The sequence below is a fragment of the Diuraphis noxia genome, unplaced genomic scaffold (genome assembly GCF_037042655.1).
Source record: "Diuraphis noxia isolate RWA-SAM2 unplaced genomic scaffold, SU_Dnox_SAM2 contig0004, whole genome shotgun sequence".
Lineage (NCBI taxonomy): Eukaryota > Metazoa > Arthropoda > Insecta > Hemiptera > Aphididae > Diuraphis > Diuraphis noxia.
The window spans coordinates 43,498,890-43,520,196 of NW_028301714.1; the positions used below are offsets into that span (position 1 = coordinate 43,498,890).

General features: G+C 27.3%; 3 protein-coding genes across 5 annotated transcripts; 1 reads left to right on the top strand and 2 right to left on the bottom strand.

Moving 5' to 3' along the window:
* Nucleotides 1–5,853: 5,853 nt before the first annotated feature.
* mRpS17 (mitochondrial ribosomal protein S17) lies at nt 5,854–7,198 on the bottom strand. The gene is made up of 3 exons (XM_015518949.2): nt 6,911–7,198; nt 6,645–6,853; nt 5,854–6,196 (listed from the first exon to the last, which is right to left on the bottom strand). Exons 1-3 carry the CDS (start codon nt 7,028–7,030, stop codon nt 6,025–6,027), a joined length of 501 nt encoding a protein of 166 aa, XP_015374435.1. The 5' UTR covers nt 7,031–7,198; the 3' UTR covers nt 5,854–6,024.
* A 227-nt stretch (nt 7,199–7,425) lies between these two features.
* LOC107169267 (UPF0598 protein CG30010) lies at nt 7,426–9,378 on the top strand. 3 transcript variants are annotated; one of them, XM_015518956.2, is made up of 4 exons: nt 7,426–7,973; nt 8,047–8,284; nt 8,669–8,717; nt 8,841–9,378. In XM_015518956.2, exons 2-4 carry the CDS (start codon nt 8,111–8,113, stop codon nt 9,275–9,277), a joined length of 660 nt encoding a protein of 219 aa, XP_015374442.2. In that variant the 5' UTR covers nt 7,426–7,973; nt 8,047–8,110; the 3' UTR covers nt 9,278–9,378. The 3 variants fall into 3 exon arrangements, with proteins under 3 accessions (XP_015374442.2, XP_015374441.2, XP_015374443.2); XM_015518955.2 differs by having other exon boundaries at nt 7,426–7,730; XM_015518957.2 differs by having other exon boundaries at nt 7,427–7,593.
* A 565-nt stretch (nt 9,379–9,943) lies between these two features.
* Nucleotides 9,944–16,740, bottom strand: LOC107169266 (tetratricopeptide repeat protein 27). The gene is made up of 17 exons (XM_015518954.2): nt 16,516–16,740; nt 16,266–16,437; nt 15,026–15,109; nt 13,688–13,829; nt 13,348–13,600; nt 13,165–13,292; nt 12,973–13,085; nt 12,839–12,905; nt 12,666–12,779; nt 12,388–12,606; nt 12,142–12,330; nt 11,897–12,049; nt 11,182–11,343; nt 10,935–11,105; nt 10,675–10,870; nt 10,268–10,368; nt 9,944–10,204 (listed from the first exon to the last, which is right to left on the bottom strand). The coding sequence occupies exons 1-17, from the start codon at nt 16,616–16,618 to the stop codon at nt 10,103–10,105; spliced, it is 2,469 nt and encodes an 822-aa protein (XP_015374440.2). The 5' UTR covers nt 16,619–16,740; the 3' UTR covers nt 9,944–10,102.
* Nucleotides 16,741–21,307: the final 4,567 nt, after the last annotated feature.

Sequence of the window (21,307 nt, forward strand, 5' to 3'; positions counted from 1 at the left end):
TATTTATTGATTGCGAGAAGTCACTAATCACTACCTATTATAAAATAGATATAATAAATGTACATATAACTCCACTATTTTATTGAAAAACGATAAATATACAAGATAGGTACTGAGTTATAAATTACTTATATTAGTATTATATAATAAAAATTAATTATAATAATATACCTAATATATATTATATACCTTTTTTTTTGGTAGAATTAAACTTAAGATATTTTTTACTAGCTAGGTATACTATATTAGGTATCTGTATATCTATATTAAATTACATATTGCCTATTATTAACTATTGTAACACATGGGTAATTAGAAATAGAGGTTGAAACCATCTTCATTCAAAATTGTTTTAAGTAGAAATAAAATAATAATATTAATAATATATTATTGATTTGAGGTAGGTAATCAATTACATAATCCTACTCATTGACGAGGTACACTAAAAAACTTGATTTTCCTTTCGATTTTCCCGACTTTATAAAATTGTTTAATGATTGATAAATTACGGCATTACTTTAATTCGCGGTTGGTTCATAGGGTAATTAATTTTATAATTCAATCTTTATTCAATTCGACTAAGACAATCCAAACCTTAAGAATTTACATCGGACTTTGATCTTTTTGTAGTGGAGGGGTTGAGTTTAAATATTATAATGTAATTTAACACTTATATACCTATAGTAAGAATGAAAAAAATGTTAGGTATAAAGAACAAAAGAGCGCCGTAGTGTAATACTGACATATGTATAGTTAATAGTATGCCTATTCCTATTGCCTAGACGTACAGCACTATTTTTACCTATTTAATTGTTCCCTACAAGGCTACAATGCATAGTGTCGTTTTTGAACAACAACCACTTTAACATGTTCCAAAACAGAAAAAAAAACTAATATTATTTATCAGAAGTCATACAAGTGATATGGACAAATAAAATGTAGATAGTTAATTAACTTTTCTGTTGGTAGATAGCAATACATATTATTTCAAAAATGCGTTTTTATTGGAAAAAATATTCTTATGGCACGTAATATGTGCCAGTTGTGATGTAAAAAAAATCATGCATTGTAGGGTTAAAATATTATATTATTATTCCATACCATCTGGACGTGACGTCGTAGTTTGTGTTTGCGTATTTTATGCGTAGCACTTTCATATATACGTCCACATCATCCGGGTAGCAGATTTACCGGACAATAAATATACATTTTAACACCATAAAGTAAAATATGTAATAAACCCCAAAAGTATAGGACATAAAACTTACGCATAAATTGTCTCTTCGGGTTGAATATAGCTGATCTATATATCTATATAGTTCAGATAGTCAGAAGTCATATCCAGCAACTGCTTTTCTCTTCATCCGTCTTTTCAACTGTCTTCATCTCACTCTGAACTGAAAGTATTGAGTTATTTTATAAAAATAATACTTGAGCAGAATGAACTATGGAATACACATAATAAAAATTTAATTAATTATTGTGAATCGTCTCCGGCAATTATGAATTTAATGCCGAGTGACGATGTTCGATGGTTTTGCCACAGTTGACAGATTTTATATTATTAAATCATGGATTATAATTTATATTATGCCACGTCAATAAAATGAATTCAAAAATATATATTATCATAAAACATTGAAATCAAAGAGGTCTGTATTTGCGATTTGTTCATTTTGCAACACTTAATGAAATGTAATATAACAATAACCAACATTTATGATTTTTAATTTAAATTATACCTATACCGTATTATTTTAATTGTCTTTTTTTTTTTGGATTATTGATTATAGTTGTATTGAAATATTATGGTATAATAATAGATTGTATTCTTATTCAATAACTTTATTAACCGATTTTAAAATAGTCAATTGAAACATAACGTACTATTTGCACAGTATAGGTACATTTTGTCAAAAATGAATTATTTACTGTGTTTGCAGCTAAACGTAATATTAATTGTTATATATTCTGTAATAAAAAGTAAAAAACAATTTGTCATAACGTGCTAATTATATAAATTTTTCCAAAACGTACCATTTCCATCCATAATGAAAAATGTAATATTTCCTATATAAATAGTACAAAATGTATTGATGCAACACGCACTTTTTCGAAACAACAATAATATGTCTTAATTTTTTTTTTCTTATTGTTACGTTTTCTTAAATTATAAATAGTTTTAAATGCTTTAATATATCTAAGGTCTTTAATTAACATATTATCAACTCGCCAACCTAAATTACAAAAAAAAAAAATCGCTAATTTTATTAGCGCCAAAACTTGGTGATAAGGTCTAAAGTTTAGACTCTAAACAATGAAATTGGATCTTTAAAGATTACACATATTTTATTTTTGATGTACCTTAATCTTCTTATTTCCTCAGTTTTTTTACAATTTATTGTTATAATAAAATTGTATTCATAACGTTACCATCAAATTCGAAATTGATGATTGACAAGGCAAAAAACGAGGTACAAAAAACGAGGTAGGTATCTACAGCTAGTAAAACAGAATATCATCATACTACCTAAAAAATTACATATTGTAGAACTTTTTATAATTTATTTACTGCCAATCCTATAACGAAATAATATATAAAATTATATAAGTATTATACAAATATAACTCATATCTTTAGGTAATTGATGTTGAGAAGCTGCAGAGCATCAAAGTTCTTAATACTACTGTAGAAATAATAGGTAATGTTTACATCTATTCTACGCCTACCTAATTTATCATGTTTTCTAACTTATTAATTTACCCAAGTATATATTTTGTATATATAATATCTAGAAATCTAGAATAGTAATACTTATTTACATTGTTGTTCTAATTCCATTATAATAATATTACTAATTATTATATTATATAGTTTCCTAAGAATGATTCAAATCGTGGACCACTGACATTAAGTTTTTAAAAAGAAAACTTATAAATCACATCAAGTTGTTTTTTACGACAAAGTAAGTGGACAATGGCAACAAGTTTATCAGTACCTATTTAATTTTTAATAGTTAGGTACCAAATTTTTTTTAATCTTTATAATATTCATTCAAATTAAATTAAAGTTTATAAAATATAAGGTTTTAATTCAGTTAAAAGTTGTACCCATCATAATTTTTGTGTATATTCTTTAGTTGGATATGGTAAACGATTTATATCAGTGGTTATTCTTAGATATTAAACTAACCTTACCTATATATTATTTTTTTTGCTTCTCAAAATACGTTTTCCTTCAGGTACCAATTTCTCACTTTTAATTTTTTTTTTATTTATTCACTTTTGTCTTCTTTGGTATTTTTAAAAACCTATTTTTAAACTTTCGTCTTGCTATTTAGTTAGACTTCATAACAATTATTATGCTCAAATAAATTAATTATTGTGAATATATATTTTTTTATATATGAATATAGAGATAGTAGACTGCAGTTCCCAAAAATATACAAATATAGCTATGATCTATGAATATTTTTTTTTACTCTTTATAATTTCCCTGCGAGCACCAGTGTTCTCCTTAAAATTATTCATTTTTTAAACTATGACACGCTATTCCCTAGTCAGTATCTCTGTATCTCTTCAAGTTTTTCCGATATTCTCCTATTTTATTGTGTACACAATATTATCAGATGTATATGCACCAATTGTATTATAATATTATCGTTTTGCCTATACTCTACTTACCGAGAAATTGTGGTTACTTCGTGCATAAGATTATGCATTTTGATTTGGGTTGCTGAAGTGGCATTTTTACGAGCGGGGGGATCTGGGTTCGTAGCCCCAAGACCTTTTTTTTTTTTATAAAAACATTTTACTTGATTTAGTTAATTACATTTATATAGTGTTTTAAATATAAATATTATTATATAATATACTTATAATAGTCTAGTACTTACTAGAGTACTTAGTTTCTTACAGAAATAGTAAAAAAAAAATACGAATCCACTTATGCTAGCTGTACAAAGTATTAATATTTAATACAAGCATTAAAGTATAATACCTATCTATTTGTATTGTGAATATTCTTTAGTTATTTGTTGCTGTGCCACATGATGCGTAGATATTATATTAATTGCACTGAAAGGAGATGCTTATGATAAATACAATTATTTTTTTTCGGAGGAGGGGGGTAATGGGTAAAATTTATGATAAACATTTCACTCCACCCCTCAACTAACATGACCAATTTACGCCACTGTATTGCGGTTAGGCAAACCTTTTTAGATTGTACGCTATCACTTTCTTCTTGAAGTTTACAATAATGAACATTGCATGTATGTACCTATTTTGCCTATACAATGCGCCAGGCAATATTTTATGTTTGATTGAAATAAATAAAATAATTTGAAAAATGCAACTAGCTGTAGCTTGTATTACATGGCATTTCTTGGCGATAAATCATAAATGAACCCATGGTAAACAATGGCCATCCATCGGGTTAAAATCTAACCAGATTGGATGGATTGACTATTATTCAAACCTAACTTAAATTGTATGAATTGGAAGGTGATTTTTTAGTACCTATATTATAATAAGCCTCAAGCATAAATGTTACTGCCTATGTATAGTATCTGTTGACATTGGCGTATCTATGGGAGACTAGGTGTGGTCCGACCTCCAGTACAAATATTAGCACCCCAGAATTATAGTTGTCTATTTCAGTTAAATGTAATTAAGCTTATCAGTATGTAATCATGACTAAAATACTTCAATTTAAAAAACCGTGCACTATATTTTCAGTATAGGGAGGGTGAGAAGGTAAAAAATCTTCAACTTTAAAAATATTAAATTTAAAGAATATGCATATCAAATTGTCACCTAGAGAAATTCAAACATTTGTATACTATTTACCCATTATCTGTTGGCAACTTAATCCCTTAAAATGACCAAATTTAGAAGTTTCTGATACAATTAATACAAATTATAGATTTGCTGTTAAATTTACATTACAAAAGTATATAAGATACTATAACTTAAAAAATGTAGAATTATTTAATGAAAATCTAAAACCCAAACACCACTTTCTTACTCATTATTGTAGTAAGTATAATTAATAAGTCTAGTCCATTAAAATATTGTTGATCTTACGAATTTGAACCTTAATCTAAATAATAATAATTATATCTGCATACTTATTTCTAGTTCTTACATAATACATTTTCTTTATAGTAAATAACAATGAAATAATTTTCATTATTGTGATGGCAGGTACTGATTTTATTGAAATTTCAGTATAGTGTATACTATAGTGTACGGTGTATAATTTGCTGGTTTGGTAGGAGTTAGTTGAGTGCTAACGGCCATATTGGATTTTTTGTAAGAAAATAACTTTCAACATACTCAAAAGTTGTACATGTTTGGCACGTGCATAGTAATTATACATTGATTTGATTTAGATAATACGCAAAATTTGCTAAATCGACCTTCCTCGGTTGCAAGCTGATCTATTAAAATTTGTGTACCATAAATATTAAGTACCAATATTATAATCTAAGAGAGTAGGTCCTGTCTAGATTTCCTAATGTTTGTTTTGAAACTATTCACGAGATCTACCTGACAGAAACCAAATAGGACATATTCTTTTTATACATCCCTAAAGATGCTAATGGTTTATTATGCTAAATATCTAGTTCTGGAAGAGTTTATTTATTAGTCATTTATTATCAAGATACACAGTTGGTAGCAGTCATGAACACTTTTTACAACCCCCACTATGCAACTATTTATATATCTGCTGAGTAGTATTGCCATGTGCATAATTTGGTTTCCAACTGTGTTTCTCAATTCAAATAGAGTATAATAATAACTAATAAGTAATATGTTTGATACACTGATGTAGAGTTGTTTTAAAAGTTATTACGTATAAGGCATTTTTTTTTAATAATTTTATAAAGTCAAATGAAGTACATATTTTCTTAATAGACATCAATATAAAACTTTAAATAATTGATACATTATACAATATTATTTATAAACTATATTTCCTACATACAAACAAAAGTGTTAAATATATAAATTAAACATTTATCTTGGAACTGAATATGGTTGTTCTTCTTCAGTTTCATGGTATTTGATGTAGCTTTTTTTGTGAGAAAAATCTTTTTTGTCTTCTTGCCAACCTCTTTCGGGCGCATTTTCATAATTGAACCGTTTCTTGGTTAGACCATAAAGATTATCAATTTCTTCTAAATCATCCCTAAAAATAGTAATTAAAAATGCATTTAATTAAACATTTTTTAAACAAAAAAACCACTGTAAATCATCTTATATTTACTACTAGTTATTGAAACTACTGAGTTCAAGGCTTTGATAAACGCTTATTTATACTTTCACAACTACTCATAATCAATAATTTGAAAATTTCAGAGTTCCAAGTTTAGGTTAATTTATATTAGACATAAAATAATATAAAACAACAATGGTCGGAAAATAGTTTATCAACATAAACATAGTCATATTTTACAAGGTAGTATATCATATTTACACTTAGCAATGTCAGATATCATATAAGACCATTATGATTGAAAGTTGAAACAGAATTTAAAAAAAAATCAAACAAAAAATATTTTAACTATAATCAAATCTATAAAACTATAGAAATTAATTTATATTCATAGAAGTACACAACCATAGTTTTAACAAACCTGTAACAAACTGTTCCATTTCGAAGAGCTGCTACTTTTTTATTAGATATAGGATCTGTAACATCACCTAGAGGATACACCACTTTGAGTACTTGATGAGTAATGTGAGTTGTTAGTTTTTCTGGTAATTCTTGGATGAGCACTACATCACCTGTCTTACACTGTTTTTCTGGATCATGAGCATAATAAACTTCATCTTTATGAAAATACTATAAATAAATCAATAATATATTATTTATGAAAAATAAAATTATTATATGACTCACCATTAATAAGTTCTGGTCTAATTCTAATTTCTTAACAATAATTTTTGATGCATTTTGTTTAACTGACGGAGCACACCGGCCCAAAAGCAGTAAAGATCTACTTGCTCCAACTAAGCTCATAACTGTATTTTTGTTATTAACTTTACTTTAAATCAATAATGTTTAAACAGAAATGCAAAAAGAAGGCTCAAATCTCAATATGACTACAACTTACAAATGCATGAAAATATTAAATTATTAACAGAACATAACATGCCGAAACGTCCTATCACAGAATATATTATGAAATAATATATTTCATATATTCTGTGGTCCTATCTCAAAAATATTAATGTAGATAAGAATATGATAAATATTTTTCTGTTATTACCACGGCTACAATCATAGAGTAATAGTTCTATGGTAATACACATCTTTAATGGTGGTTATTACCCAAGCTTATCTATAAACCTTGGTTATTATCTTAGATCAAGGTTATTATCATGGCTGTCCACTGAAGATAATACTGAATACTGATAACTTGAATCAGAATGTGAAATTTAAAAATAGTAAAAATCTAAAATTTCTTAATTTTATTTTTTATATTAATCAGTGACTTCTAAAAAAAATAGTTCATGCCTTTGTGCCATAGTTAAGCTATAGTATGACTTATGACTGTTATGAGTAATAAGTATTGGTTTATTGTGAGTTATGAATTTACTAGTATAATTTCCTGTTATTATATTGTATTGAATAACCGATAACAACATCATAATAAAATCACAGAATAGATTAAATTAATTAGTTGTTGATCTTGATACAAGTGATACAACTGCTTAAGGTTTGTAGGTGTACACATTTTTATATGAATAGGACTAATAATTACTCTTATAAAAACAAATTAACCTATTTAAGTAATAATGCATTTTAAAATCCAAGATTCAAGGCATAAAAATTTGTTAGTGTGTTCCTAATGAAAAATTTTAATTAAATTTTTATTCATTCAAGTTTTAAAAATGCAATCTGTTTCACTGATTTACAATTATCATAGATAATTTAACAATTCATAGTAAAACTATATAAAGTATGGAATCTTATTATGTTTAAAACAGAAAATTATATTATGATATAACATATTAACTACTTTGTTGATTTAGATCATTTTCAAAGTGCTACAGCAGTCTTTAAAAAAAAGAAGCCCGTTTGTATAAAACAAAAACTATGTTCTCAGTATGTACAAAGTCTCACAATTCTTTAAAGAATTTTACAATTTTTAAAAGTAAAGTTCAAATTATTACCCAAAATAAAACATACTCTACAGTACCATACATACAAGGACAATCACCAGAGTACAAAATAAGAGAGTATTTCTATTATATAGATCACCAAGGAATGGTTGGTAGATTGCTTTATATTTGCAGAAAAATGTAAAAAATGTTTAATAGGAAATGTTTACAACTATACAACATAGTTAAGCCTTAAAAACAATGTTATTTAATTTCAAACCCTTATTGAAACTTACATTTAGAACTTTCCTTGCAATTTTTAAACCAATACCGATGAATTTATTTATTACTAAATTAAAGTAAATATTTTTTTTTTTAACTTGTTATATGTATTATTCACATAATTCTATAACCTTTGGAAGAAATAGTTATATTTATTAAAATATAAGTCATCTTAAAACGTCTTATTAAACATTTAATACTTACATTTTTTCATAATGCTTAATTTAAATATAATATACTGAACAACTATTAAATTATATGTAATTTTTAGCTTTTTTTAGATGATAGCAAAATGAAAAATTTTACATCAGCTTATAAAGGTAAAACATTTTGTTGTAAATGTATACTAAATGTTTTGTGTTAAAAATTAAACTTTTTTATTTTTTACAAAATTTCAAGATTTGCTTTAAGATATTACCTTAAATAAAATATTTTTTTTTCAGAAATAGATTTTTTGTTTTTTTTTTTCAAACGATTAAAATTAAACACTACTGATCGATATAAGGAACACTTTCCATGGATATCATTATGTGGTAGAGAACGGAATTTCGTTAGATGTGACGATTATCCAATTGTGTTCAATCAGGTAATCAAAAGTACCGATGGCAGTCTATTATTTTGTCATAACCATGCTGGTCCAAAGTTGACTGTGTTATTTCAACCTGATAAACTTTGGATGGATGTTGAAAATGGTAGAGTATACCATCCAGCCTCTGAACAACATGGCTCAATAGGACTCGTATCATCTAGAACAGCTATTGAATTTAGTAAAATGTTTAAATACAGTGATACAGACAATTATGTACCAACACATTTTTTATGGGCTGATAAAGAGTATGTTCTAGACCATGATTGGTTTAAACCCTTGATCCGTAAATGAGCAAAATTCGAATTTCTGTATGAATAGTGTTAATTTAAAATAATATATATGTCAAAAATGAAATTGTTTACATAATTAAAGTTGACAAGTGCATTCTGTTATTTGATTTTTATACTTTTTTTCTGCAATTAAAACTAGTTTAAGGAGGCTAGAGCAGGTACAAATAAAAAGTAAAACGGCCAAAAAGCTATCAAAATTGTATGGCAGAATTTTCAAAATTAAAATCTATCAAATCTAAATCTCTCAATTTTATATAGCTTATCAGCATTTTTGTCATCTGAAGAGCATGACACATTTGATAAAATCTGTATTATTGATATTATATTATGTGCCTGCACATGCAGAAATTTGTATGTAATTAGTGTGCCGTCAATAAGTACTCTTGTAAGATATATTGTACATAGTACAGTACCAAATATAACTCGATAATAAATTTTACAAAATTACACACACTTACATTAATTTACTTCTCTTACAGATCAAATATAAATTCTATATGAAATGTCTAACTACTTCTTTATAACATGCAACACTCCAGCCCACTTAAGAAATGTTGGATTACAGTGAAAATAATGCCTGTGTCCAAATTTACCTAATAATTGTTTTTTATTTTTTTTTTTTGTATTAGGCTCAATATTTTACTGAAGATAAAAAATATACTCTTAGTTTTGATTTTTCAAAAGTATTTTTCATCAGACTTATGGAATTGCTGAATCTTTTACAGAATACTTAATATTATAGATTTGTGGTATAACTTATTAAAAACATTATCATTACAGCAATTTTCATAAGGAAAATAAAAGTTTGTATAATTTTAGAAAATGTCTACACTTCTGCCGAGAGTTGAAGTTTGATTTCGCTTAAATAATTTTTTACTTTTTGAAATGCTTCCTTTATGTCTTCATTTTCCATAAGATCTTTTTCTTTCTGCAAAATAAAAGACATTTAAAAAAAAATTAAATGTATGAAAAAACAATTTTAAATACTAACTTCAATTTGTGAGACCACCGACACTAGCATTATCTTTGCAGATGATAGAAACCGTTTTTTTTGGTCATGGTTTTCTGTTTTGTTACTACAACTAATGTATGCTGCAAAGTAGAAAAGCAGAGTTAGTGTAAGTAGCTCAGCTGTACAGTAGGTTACAAGTGAGTCAGTGTAATGGATGGTAATACATTAGAATTCAATGATATGATATTATTATATACAAAAAAGATTCTGAGTGGAGACATTATTATCAGTCTAGAATAGAAAGCATTATTTCAACCTACTTATCGTGTATATACACAAAAAATTTGATTATAAAATCAATACATTCATCGCCCCACTCAGAATCTAAAGCATGTAAATACTATTATTATTATTATTGAATAAAATTTAATTAAAAATAAATTTACCTTCAGCTAGTTCTAATGATAATCTAGAGACATATAAACAAGAATGTTTTTCTTGTGTCCACTTGTTGCCTTGTGTAGTGAACCGATGAGCACATTGTAAATGGTGTAAAACTTTATCGGCTGTTTCCTTATTTGGTATTGATACAGCATCTTCGAGATGTGCGTACAATTTCCAAATTTCCCCATCATTTTGTACCTAATTATAATTGTATTTAATAAAAATACAGTCTAATAAGAAATTTGAATATTATCTAACATACTTGTGATGTAAGTCTTCCAAAAAGTTGTAGTAAACATTTCCTATGCTCTGATGATGGCCTATCGTTTTCATCTTTAACATTATTCTGAACGGCTTGCACTAGAATTCTTAAAACTTCTAAATCTATGTGCTTGCTTTTTAAATCTAATAATCTATGATAGCATTTGATTGCCTTTGGTTAAAATAATTATTCTTGTTAAAGTATGTATTATAATTATTATTTTAGTTATAGAATTTAAAAGTTATACCTCTTCGAAACAACCGCAATCAACACTGACTACCATTAAATTATCCCAAACCATCCAACTTTCATAATTACATTTTACAGCTTCTTTTAGTGCATAATAAGCTCTTGATTTTTGACCATTTTTAATGTAACATTTTGCTAAATTGTTCCAAGCTTCAAAACACTGAATTTAAAAAAAAAAATGTATTATTCAACTACCAATAAGTTTTTGATTAAAATTTAAACAATATATTACTTAACTATTTTATGTATTACAACAACCAAAAACCGTGGCAAAAAAAACTGTAATTGCTGGTTTCCCCAAATGTAGTAAAATATAATATAACCACTTACAAGCATAGAAAAATATTTAGCTTTAATTATTCTGCTAGTGCAATGTGGTAAAATTTGAAAATTATGTGGATAATAAATAACTAAAGAAATATTTTTCAATCATATTGAAATAATTAGGTAATTCTCAAAAAAATATTTTGAAATAAGTTATGTATTAAATTGATTTACACTTAAAATGTATTAATATTTTAAAAAATTGTAAAAATTAAGTTTCTTGACTGAAAAATGTATTTTAACGTCAAAATGTGTAAAAAATTTGATTTTATACCATTTTGAATTATTCCAAAAAAAATTAATAATGTTTAAGCAAATTAAAACATAAACAATCAAATGTTAATATTATGTTTGATAAAAAGTTCAAAACTAAATATTTCATTACTCACGTCATTCTCAATGTCGCAGTACCTTCTATATGCTTCTGCAGCTTCTAACCATCGTTCTTCAACCATACATGCAAAACCAAGTCTAAACCATAAGTTCTCTTGTAAAGAATTTATCTTTAGGGAATTTTTGAAGTGATCTATACTCTCTTTATACTATGTGTATAATATATAAAATATAAAACATCTGTCTTAGATCTGGGTAATTTTTTTTACAATTAAACATTTTAAATAAAAATATATCTTACTTCTTTTCTGGTATAATAATAAAATGCCCAATGTTTTTGTGCCCGACTACTTCGATAACCTGAAATTGTCCATGCTTCCTCATAAAGAGATACATCGTCAGTAGCATCTCCGAGCAGACATAATATTAAAATATGTTTAGCTACAGTTAGGTTAGATGATTTTAACTCATTTTTAAGAATTACTGCAGCCTATTATAAATTATATTGATCAATATCAAAATTAAAAATTCTAACAATTAGTTTTACTTTATGTCTATGGCCTTGGGTATTATAACAAGCAACACATTCCTCCCACATGTCTAGAGCTAAAAACCAATCTAATGCACTTTGGATTGCACCAATTGACAGCATTATATTTCCCAAGTATGCTTTGAGTTGCCAAGATGGTGAAACAAAAGAACAATGAAATAGATATAACCTATCAACATTGAGTGGACTTGGCACTTCCAAACTGCTAACTAAATTCTATAAAAAAACCAAATTAAATTTAAAATGTTAACTACAATTGTTGTAAGTATATTTACTTCAATTTGCTGCATTGCTCGTTCCAAAGACTTCCTACTATCCTTTTCTAGTAAAGATCGTTGGAGCAATGTTGAAACATGAATACTCCATACAGATTTTTGTGACACCAAACACTAAAGCATTTAATTAATAAATTATTGTTGTTTTAAAAAATAAATCATAAAAAAATTACTCTTATATATGGCTGCAATTCCTCAAATTGTAGATCATCTTTGGGCTTACACTTTTGTTCCATCATACTTTAAGAAAAATAAAATATTCTTTGATTAAAACATTTTAGGTTATAATAAAAATTTTTATATTTACAGTGTATTCAAGATGGCTGCTTGTTGAAGACTATTTAATTTAGGAAATTTACCAGCACTTTCATTAGAAAACTTGATATCTGGTAAACGATTTTCATCATCAAGCACACAATCCTATTTAAAATAAAAACAATTTAAATTAATTTTCTTATTATACTATCCTTATACTATATGGCAGTCGGCAGATACTTACTTTAGGTAAATCACAACACTCATGTGAGGTTAATAGATTAGTATTATTTTCTCTCTCATGAGAATTCACGTTTAGGGTTAATTGGGCAAGTTCTTTAACTTGGAATTTAGTTCTCTTTCCCATCGCACCTATAACAATTAAGTTCTCAAAATAGAACTAAATGATGATAATATTTCAACTCACCAACAAGTGAATGTTCTAAACCCAATAAGTTAATTGCTGTGTTCAAACAGGTTGTGGCTTTCGTAATATTTCCATAGTGAAAAAGATAAATTTTACATTGCTCTATTCTAAATAAAGCTTCTTCATCAGTTTCCAAAACAATATTTTCCATACATTCAAAAGCCACTTCAAACATATTTTTTATATCATTTGATAATTCATTTAATAATGATTGTAGAGTTGAAAGCATTCGTATTTTCCACCAAAATCGTGTCTAAAACAATCAAATAAAAATTTTAATTAAAAAAAAAATGAATGAAAGTTATTAAATTAATAATCAATGAACTGCAGGATTTCTTACAAAACAATTAATCTGATTGTTACTAAAAACTGCATATGAAAATACTAAGAGCTCAGGATACAATACTTTTCTTGATACACAATCTAAATCATTAACTAAGCTTTCTATAACTGCAGTACTTGAACCCCAACTCTTTAAATCTCTAAAAATAACAATAAATAATACAAATATAAAAAAGTGTAATCTAATTAGAGAAAATTTAGCATATGGAATTAATACTAAAATGAACATCTAATCAACACATTTCTGTAAGGTCTAGAACTGAAAAAAAATTTTTTCAGTACAAATATAATATATTTTTTTCTGAAATTATATGTTTAAGAGAAATTGTGATATTTAAATACTAATCAAGAAAAAATAAATTATCAAAAAGTAATCATATTATTATAAAGTTATTATAAGGGAATATCTATTAGAGATTATTATATCTAAATATGATATGCGAAGAATTTTGAATGTTTCAGGCCTGCTCATGTAGGCTGATGGAGCGCTAGCTAAAGACTGTCTTCCACTAAGTAACCCACATGCCCACAATTCTACAGAGTATCAAAGCTGCCAGATCAGTGGTGCAACCAAGGGGGGATAAACCCTTAAAGGGGAAGTAAACTTAGAGTATTTCTAAAATGGAACATTTTTAAAATTAATTTTGGAATATAATAATATATTATAAGTATAATACATTTTATTAACCAACTAAATAGTTTTGTTAACAAACCATTATCAGTTATCACATATTGTAATTTTCTCTTATTCTAGTCTGTAATATCCATGGACCGAAAGATCAGCAGTTGTCCAAAACTCCCATGAAGTTTTATCAGATCAACTCTGAAGAAGTAATACAGTGTTTATCGAATTCGAAGCGTTGTTTAGACTTTATTTTATAAATTTATTTCATATTTCATATATTACATTTTATTATTAATAATTAATATGATAACACAAATAAAAATACATTTATTATCAACATGATTATTTATGTAAATATGTTGTAATATAATTTTGGACCCCCCCCTCCCCCGCAAGGGACATTTCTGGTTGCGCTACTGTGCTAGATTATGGAATTTTCAAATGTCTAAATGTCTCTATGAGAATGACTGCTTGGGCTGGGTGATTTGCAGGGTTGCGCTGAATAAACAGATTTTTGAAGGTCTGCAATGTGATATTTTGCTGGACTGAGTAAGAGAGCAATTTATATAAAAATAAATTATACAAGTGATTATACAAAATATTTCTTTTCCGCAATACAATTTTCCTAGAGAACAGATGATTATATTTTTCATGGATATTTATAAAAAATTGTCAAATATGGGTTTATAACTGATCCTTGATAAAACATACAATTTTGATACCAAAGGTCCAGTCCAATTTGCTTGTAAAAACAACTGATAACAAGCAACACCAAAGGTAAAAATTGTATTGTTTCTGAAACAAAAATATAACATTTAATTAACCACAATATACCTATTACAAATGAAAAAAAATAAATATCAATTATAAAGTTTCAAATTTTAGTCAAAAATCAATTACAATTAAGTACTTTTATGAAAAATATTGGAATTTTAAATCTGATTTTACTTGAAAATCAGAATACCTGCGGCTTATGTTTGACTTTTTGGCACTGAAAACTAAAAGCTAGAATACAGTAATGAACAATTCATTACTGATGAAAATGTAATGTGTGAAACATAATATATAAGCAGCTACTGATTACTGTAGTTGTAAGAGGATGTCATACCTGTATATGCTGTATATCTGTCTTACAAATCCATAGAATAGCAAATTGCACATTCTAAATAAATAATTGAACTTAATTTTAGAGTGAATTGCGTTATTTTTAAAATTAGAATATTATCTAGTCGGCGACATAGGTTTTTTTTATATCTCAATTTTAATGCAAGTTATGAGCATTTAAAATGAACAAACAATATACTATTTTAAAATGCTCATAACTTATTTAAAAAAAGAAAAAATTAAATTAACTTATGCCATCAACTGAATCATATTCTTAATTTTAAATTTAATAATAGGTCAATTTACTCTAAAATTCAACAAACTAGAGTTATGTATACAGTATGTACAATTTGGGATGTTATTAATTTGTAAAACAGAGACAATGCATGTACCTAAGATGTTCTTAGAATTAAAAAAAAAAAATTTAGAGCAAGGGGTTAAAAAGTAAAGAGGTTAAACATTTTAAATATAATTTACATTTATGCTTTTATTAACTAATCAATTACTACTAACAATAGTGTTAAGCAGAACTACAGAGTTCAATAGAAAACGCCAAGGATTATCCTTATAGACTTTTGTAGAAAGCTTGATAATTTATTATCTGAATTGTTAATTATCTTATTTCAATAATGGAATACACACTTATTTATATACATTTGGTGCTTCTAATGCAACTTTATAAATGTGTAAGAACAAGCTAGATATGTAGTGTTTTACTGGTGTAACAGGAGAACTAACTGATGCAGTATCTTTTTTTATAATCAATATTACAATTTTTTTTGACGTACTTTATAAACGTTTGCGCTATAATTATAGTATGTAAATAGTATATTATATATAAACCTACTTAAGTGGATTTAAAAGTAGGAAATCACTTAAATGTTTTATAATATTTGAACTGAAATTTGCTTTGCTCAAATGTTCAAACTCGTTGTAAAGATCCAAAAACAAATCATCCTCTAAAACTTCAACATAATTGCCCTTAAGAACATTTTTCATTTCATTTGATGTTATATCATCTGAAAAAAATTTAAGGTAATGAAAATCAACTATAAATCTATTTTAATGAAAATAATGTATACCATAATAATTTATACCTGAAACAATTATTTCATTATATAAATTTGAATATGTATTTCCATATATCAGACACTTTTCTGTGTCCGTAAACTTTTCATTAGACATATTATTATATTTCATAGAACTAAATGTTTTGAATATAAAATTAATATACTAATTTGAAAAAAACGTAAAATAAATGAAAATTTATGACGACTCCAAATGGAGAATTTCAAAACAAAAACAATAAACATGCCTTTCAAAATATTAGTGTTAAACACTTAAACCACAGAATAGATTAACATAACCTCAAATTGAACACTGTTATCAGTTATCACCTATTATCACAGTTTTCTCTCTCTTGCCCAAGCACAAGATGACGTCAAGGTAGAAAACGTATTAAAAATTTAAAACGTATTCAGGCAAAATTATTATTTTTATATTTTTGATTTATCTTAAATTTACCCATTACATTAATTATTTAAAATAATATTCTAGATGGTATTAGTTGATAAAAATTTCTATGCTAAAATATATTAAATGAAGCAATTTACTAACAAATTAAGTACAAAAATTGTTTTACTTTTTAAAACAATTAATTATAATAAAATATAAAACCGGTAAGTCGAACATTGAACCATAAAAAATATTTTGTAAAACTACTTAAAACTACCAACTTAACAGGTGACCTTTTCGCATAATTGCAGTTTAGCTCCCCCTCGCCATTTTGAATTTTTTTTATCGAAACTTATGTAACTCATCGAGTTAAGAACGATGGTGCAATCAGAATTGGTCGCTCACTTAGTTTTGAAGTTATGGCCTTCCAAAGTTTTCAATTTTACGTTTATACGTATGCGTGCAATACTACTATAATGCCGCGTGGAGGACCACCATTTTTGTATTTTTTTTGTACTACTAGAACTACTAGAATGCCGCGCATGGCTAGCTGGCAGTTACCCTGTGACCAACTTGAGGTGGTGTTGCACAGCAAGTCGGGGGATATTTTCGATTTGCGGAGCAGAGCGACGGCGCCGAGGAGCGTAGCGACGAGTGCCGCTAGCATGGCATCACTACACGATACTGATCGGTGCCGGTAGGCTGAAGGAGGTCCCTTGAGTTTGGTGACCGGAGCCGATAGACGATGGAATCTATATTATACTTGTGTTACTATAACTAACAAGGTTAAGTTTACTTGTTAGGTCATCCGTCTGCCCGCAGGGCAGGTAAGCTCTCCCCCCCCGCGACCCCCCCAGGTTTGCTATTTAGCCCCGGGGGGTTTGGCGACCGGAGCCGGTAGGCGAAGGGAGCTACTATATATATACACTTATTTATGTAATTGCAAAATAACTTAATATAGCTTATTCTATAATCATAGAGATAATTTAATATGCTATATGCATATTAGTAATAATACCTATACATTGGCTTAATAAGTTTTTAATTAACGTACCCAATACTACGATAAAATTAATATCTCTTATTTTTGTTTCGAGATTAATCGTTAAATGCTTCATTATTTTGGCATTATAGTAGTGTTGTGCGCATGCGTATAAACGTAAAATTGAAAACTTTGGAAGGCCATAACTTCGAAACTAAGTGAGAGCGACCAATTCTGATTGCACCATCGTTCTTAACTCGATGAGTTACATAAGTTTCGATAAAAAAAATTCAAAATGGCGATGGGGAGCTAAACTGCAATTTTATTGTTCCTATTATTTTTCATAAAAAAAATATAAATAAATAAAAAAGTACCCTGGGCAGGGCACGTATGTAGAAAGCAAGGTTCAATGGTTCAAAGAGTACTCCAAGAAAATCCAAGGAGAAAAAAGACCACTGGGTAGACCAGACTACGCTGGGAAGATGGAATATTTACTATGTATTATAGTTATTTTATTATGTGGTGCGCGAATTGTAAGCATATTATATACGAGGATCCCAAGCCGTAATTGTCGGATTCTTATAAGTCACATTAGTAATATTGTTAGTTTATAATTCATATTTCATATAATATTATTATATCAAGTATAACAATAACATGTAAGTATTATTATGTATACTGTTTAGTGTTTACCATATAATTATATACATACAAATTATAATAAATAGGTAATATAATAGTGATGCGTAATTTGTAGCTCGTGTAATTTGTGTATGAGTTGTAACGAATAATGATATGGCCATAAATCTTAATAATATTCTAGTAAGTACCTATACGTCTTTTACCAAAAAAGAAACAATCAAAAAAAATTGTCACCGATTGTTTAACAAATTGGTCGTACTTTTACTTGGTCATTATTTTAATCTTGTTTCATAAAGATAATACTCGTTAATGTAGAGCCAGTTGTTGGATTAAATGTTATACGATTAGGAATCTTTCGACGAACAAGTCACAATTAAATAATTACATTCATTTATTCATAGCAGTATACATTAGTATTTATTTTTGTCCTCATTGATAATATTTTATTGTAAAATACTAAAATATTATTATAGCCGCGCAAGTTTTTGTTTCCGACAACCATTTTCCAAAAGCTACGTCTCACCCAACAATGTATTTATTAATTAGAAAATTCAATTAAATATTTTTAGTTAATTAGCAATAACTTACCATTTATATCACTTTAGATTAAATTCATAACACAAAAGACAATACAGTTTATTTAAATAGCACAATATTAAGTGCCTAGTTAACAAAAGTAAAATATGATGTATTGTAACAAAAAAAAAAAACCTAACAATTTTATAAACCTAGATAACTATGATTATATATAATTATAATTATAATTTTATAATCGCCACTGGCGTTATGAGCATTTTAAGATTTCTTTTGGACAATTATTGAAATCAAAGCGTTATCATTTATATAATATATTATAGACAAAGCTTAACGTAGCTCTAACATGAAATGTAAGATTTCATAATTAAACGTAAAATTAGGGGAAAGAAAGAATTATTATGCTGTATTAGTACCGATGTCGAGTGTCTCTTGTATAACCATATTATGGGTGCTAGAAATTATGATGTCATTGCAACTACAGCGTCTACAATCTAATTGCAACTGCCAATCATCGTCGCTGCTGAGAATAAAAATAAGAAAACCGATTAAAGAAGAAGAATAGTGTCCCGAACTAGTAAATTGACTGCGACCGCGATTGTATACTAGCCGATCATGTTGTAGGATGACGGTATACGAACAAGAAACGGCAAATAAAATAAAATAACTCGTCTACTGTTGTCGCCAAATTTCTAGAGACCCTGTTGTATCGGCTGATACAGGTCGACGGCGAACGTAAAATAGTTGACGCTTGACGCACCAGAAGTGGCGATCAAATCAGCGGTGGCGTGAGGTTTTGCGGGACCCGGGGCACATTTTATTTATGGGATATTGAACGTTTTCTTCCGGCGTTCGAGTACGATGAGTGGGCCCTAGTAATGTGGATGGCGCAGTTAACGAGTTGTGTCCCGACTAAATTTCTGGTACACGAGTTGTGTCCCAATGATAAAAGGGTACTCGGACACTGGATGTCAAATTTGAGAGCAAAGAAAAATTAAAATACCCCCAAGTGATTAAAATCTATTTATCAGTGATTGTTACTAGTTAAGTATTTTTTTTGGTGTTGATAACATATTAAACAATTATTTAAAAAATTATGTCAGCAACATGGACATACAATTTACACTATTTAGGTATATATACATTATACATAAATGATTTGCACTTTGCAGTTAGGCATAAAAGTTATACAGACAATGGAAATACTAACAGTATAGCTTTGCATTAATTATACATATTTAACCTTTTTATTCTTTATTATTATTGAAAATAATAATTTTGGGTGGCATATTTTATTCAACTGGCAGTTACATTTAAAATTCTCCATTTGCATTTATATATAAATGCTCAAGTTAACAAAAAACAAAAATTAAATTGCTGTTTCTTACCAGCTTATATTTGTGTTAATTTTTTTAAGAAAAAAACAATTTAAAAAAAAAATAATTATCAATACAAATTATTTATACAATGTTTATGAGTATAAAATCTCCTTCAGCAAACTTGTGATAGAGATAGAGAGTAAAACAATATTGATTATTCTAAAATAAACGAATAAGAAAAACTATAGATAGGTACATTCAAATAAAATACAAGGACAGATATTATTGATTAAAAATTGAAAACAATATATTTTTGCAAAGGTGAATTGTTGGATCCCTGCCTCATTACCTATATATTATTGACAGAGATTGATATAGCATATTACTATACTTATATAACTTATAGTTTAAATAAATGCAAGCCTAGAGGACCATGCACGCTCTGCAGCATTGTTAGTCTTAACTCTTAAGCTTTTAGAGCTGTCTATAGTTTTAGCAACAATGATATATCTATGAAATAAATCTTTTTTTGCTTTGTAATTTGTATTATAACTTATAAGTTATAAGTATTCCTTAATTTGTTCTTGATAGTTGATAAAAAAAATTTCAGTTTTCTGTGTGGTCATTATAATTGTTAGTACCTAGGTACTTCCATCAAATATTATTAATAACGCCAGTGCACCGTTTTTATTTTCAAAAAAGTTGTTGAAGTGTTGAACATAATATATTTATATCTAATTATATTATACCTACAATAAAATATTATTATATACCTACTAATCAATATATTAATATATTATGTATAATTTGTTCTAGGGTATAATGTATGTAAAATAATATACAATATTAACTATCGCAGTATCACTATGTAATGAATTTAAAAAAATGATTATGATAACGCTTATCGGTATAAATTCGGCTTTAATAAGTTTCGGCTGAAATACTGTCGTCTGTAAT

What these genes read in the sequence shown, in the direction of transcription:
- LOC107169266 (XM_015518954.2), bottom strand. Translation starts at nt 16,618, where the DNA reads ATGAAATATAATAATATGTCTAATGAAAAGTTTACGGACACAGAAAAG. An exon ending in GGACCTTTGGTATCAAAATT is followed by an intron (nt 13,830 to 15,025) that starts GTATGTTTTATC and finishes TGTTATTTTTAG; the next exon opens with AGATTTAAAGAGTTGGGGTT. An exon ending in ATTGCGGTTGTTTCGAAGAG is followed by an intron (nt 11,106 to 11,181) that starts GTATAACTTTTA and finishes TTTTAACCAAAG; the next exon opens with GCAATCAAATGCTATCATAG.
- LOC107169267 (XM_015518956.2), top strand. Translation starts at nt 8,111, where the DNA reads ATGTTCTCAGTATGTACAAAGTCTCACAATTCTTTAAAGAATTTTACA. An exon ending in ATATAGATCACCAAGGAATG is followed by an intron (nt 8,285 to 8,668) that starts GTTGGTAGATTG and finishes TGTAATTTTTAG; the next exon opens with CTTTTTTTAGATGATAGCAA. An exon ending in TTTTACATCAGCTTATAAAG is followed by an intron (nt 8,718 to 8,840) that starts GTAAAACATTTT and finishes TTTTTTTTTCAG; the next exon opens with AAATAGATTTTTTGTTTTTT.
- mRpS17 (XM_015518949.2), bottom strand. Translation starts at nt 7,030, where the DNA reads ATGAGCTTAGTTGGAGCAAGTAGATCTTTACTGCTTTTGGGCCGGTGT. An exon ending in TAGACCAGAACTTATTAATG is followed by an intron (nt 6,854 to 6,910) that starts GTGAGTCATATA and finishes ATTTATTTATAG; the next exon opens with TATTTTCATAAAGATGAAGT. An exon ending in AATGGAACAGTTTGTTACAG is followed by an intron (nt 6,197 to 6,644) that starts GTTTGTTAAAAC and finishes TACTATTTTTAG; the next exon opens with GGATGATTTAGAAGAAATTG.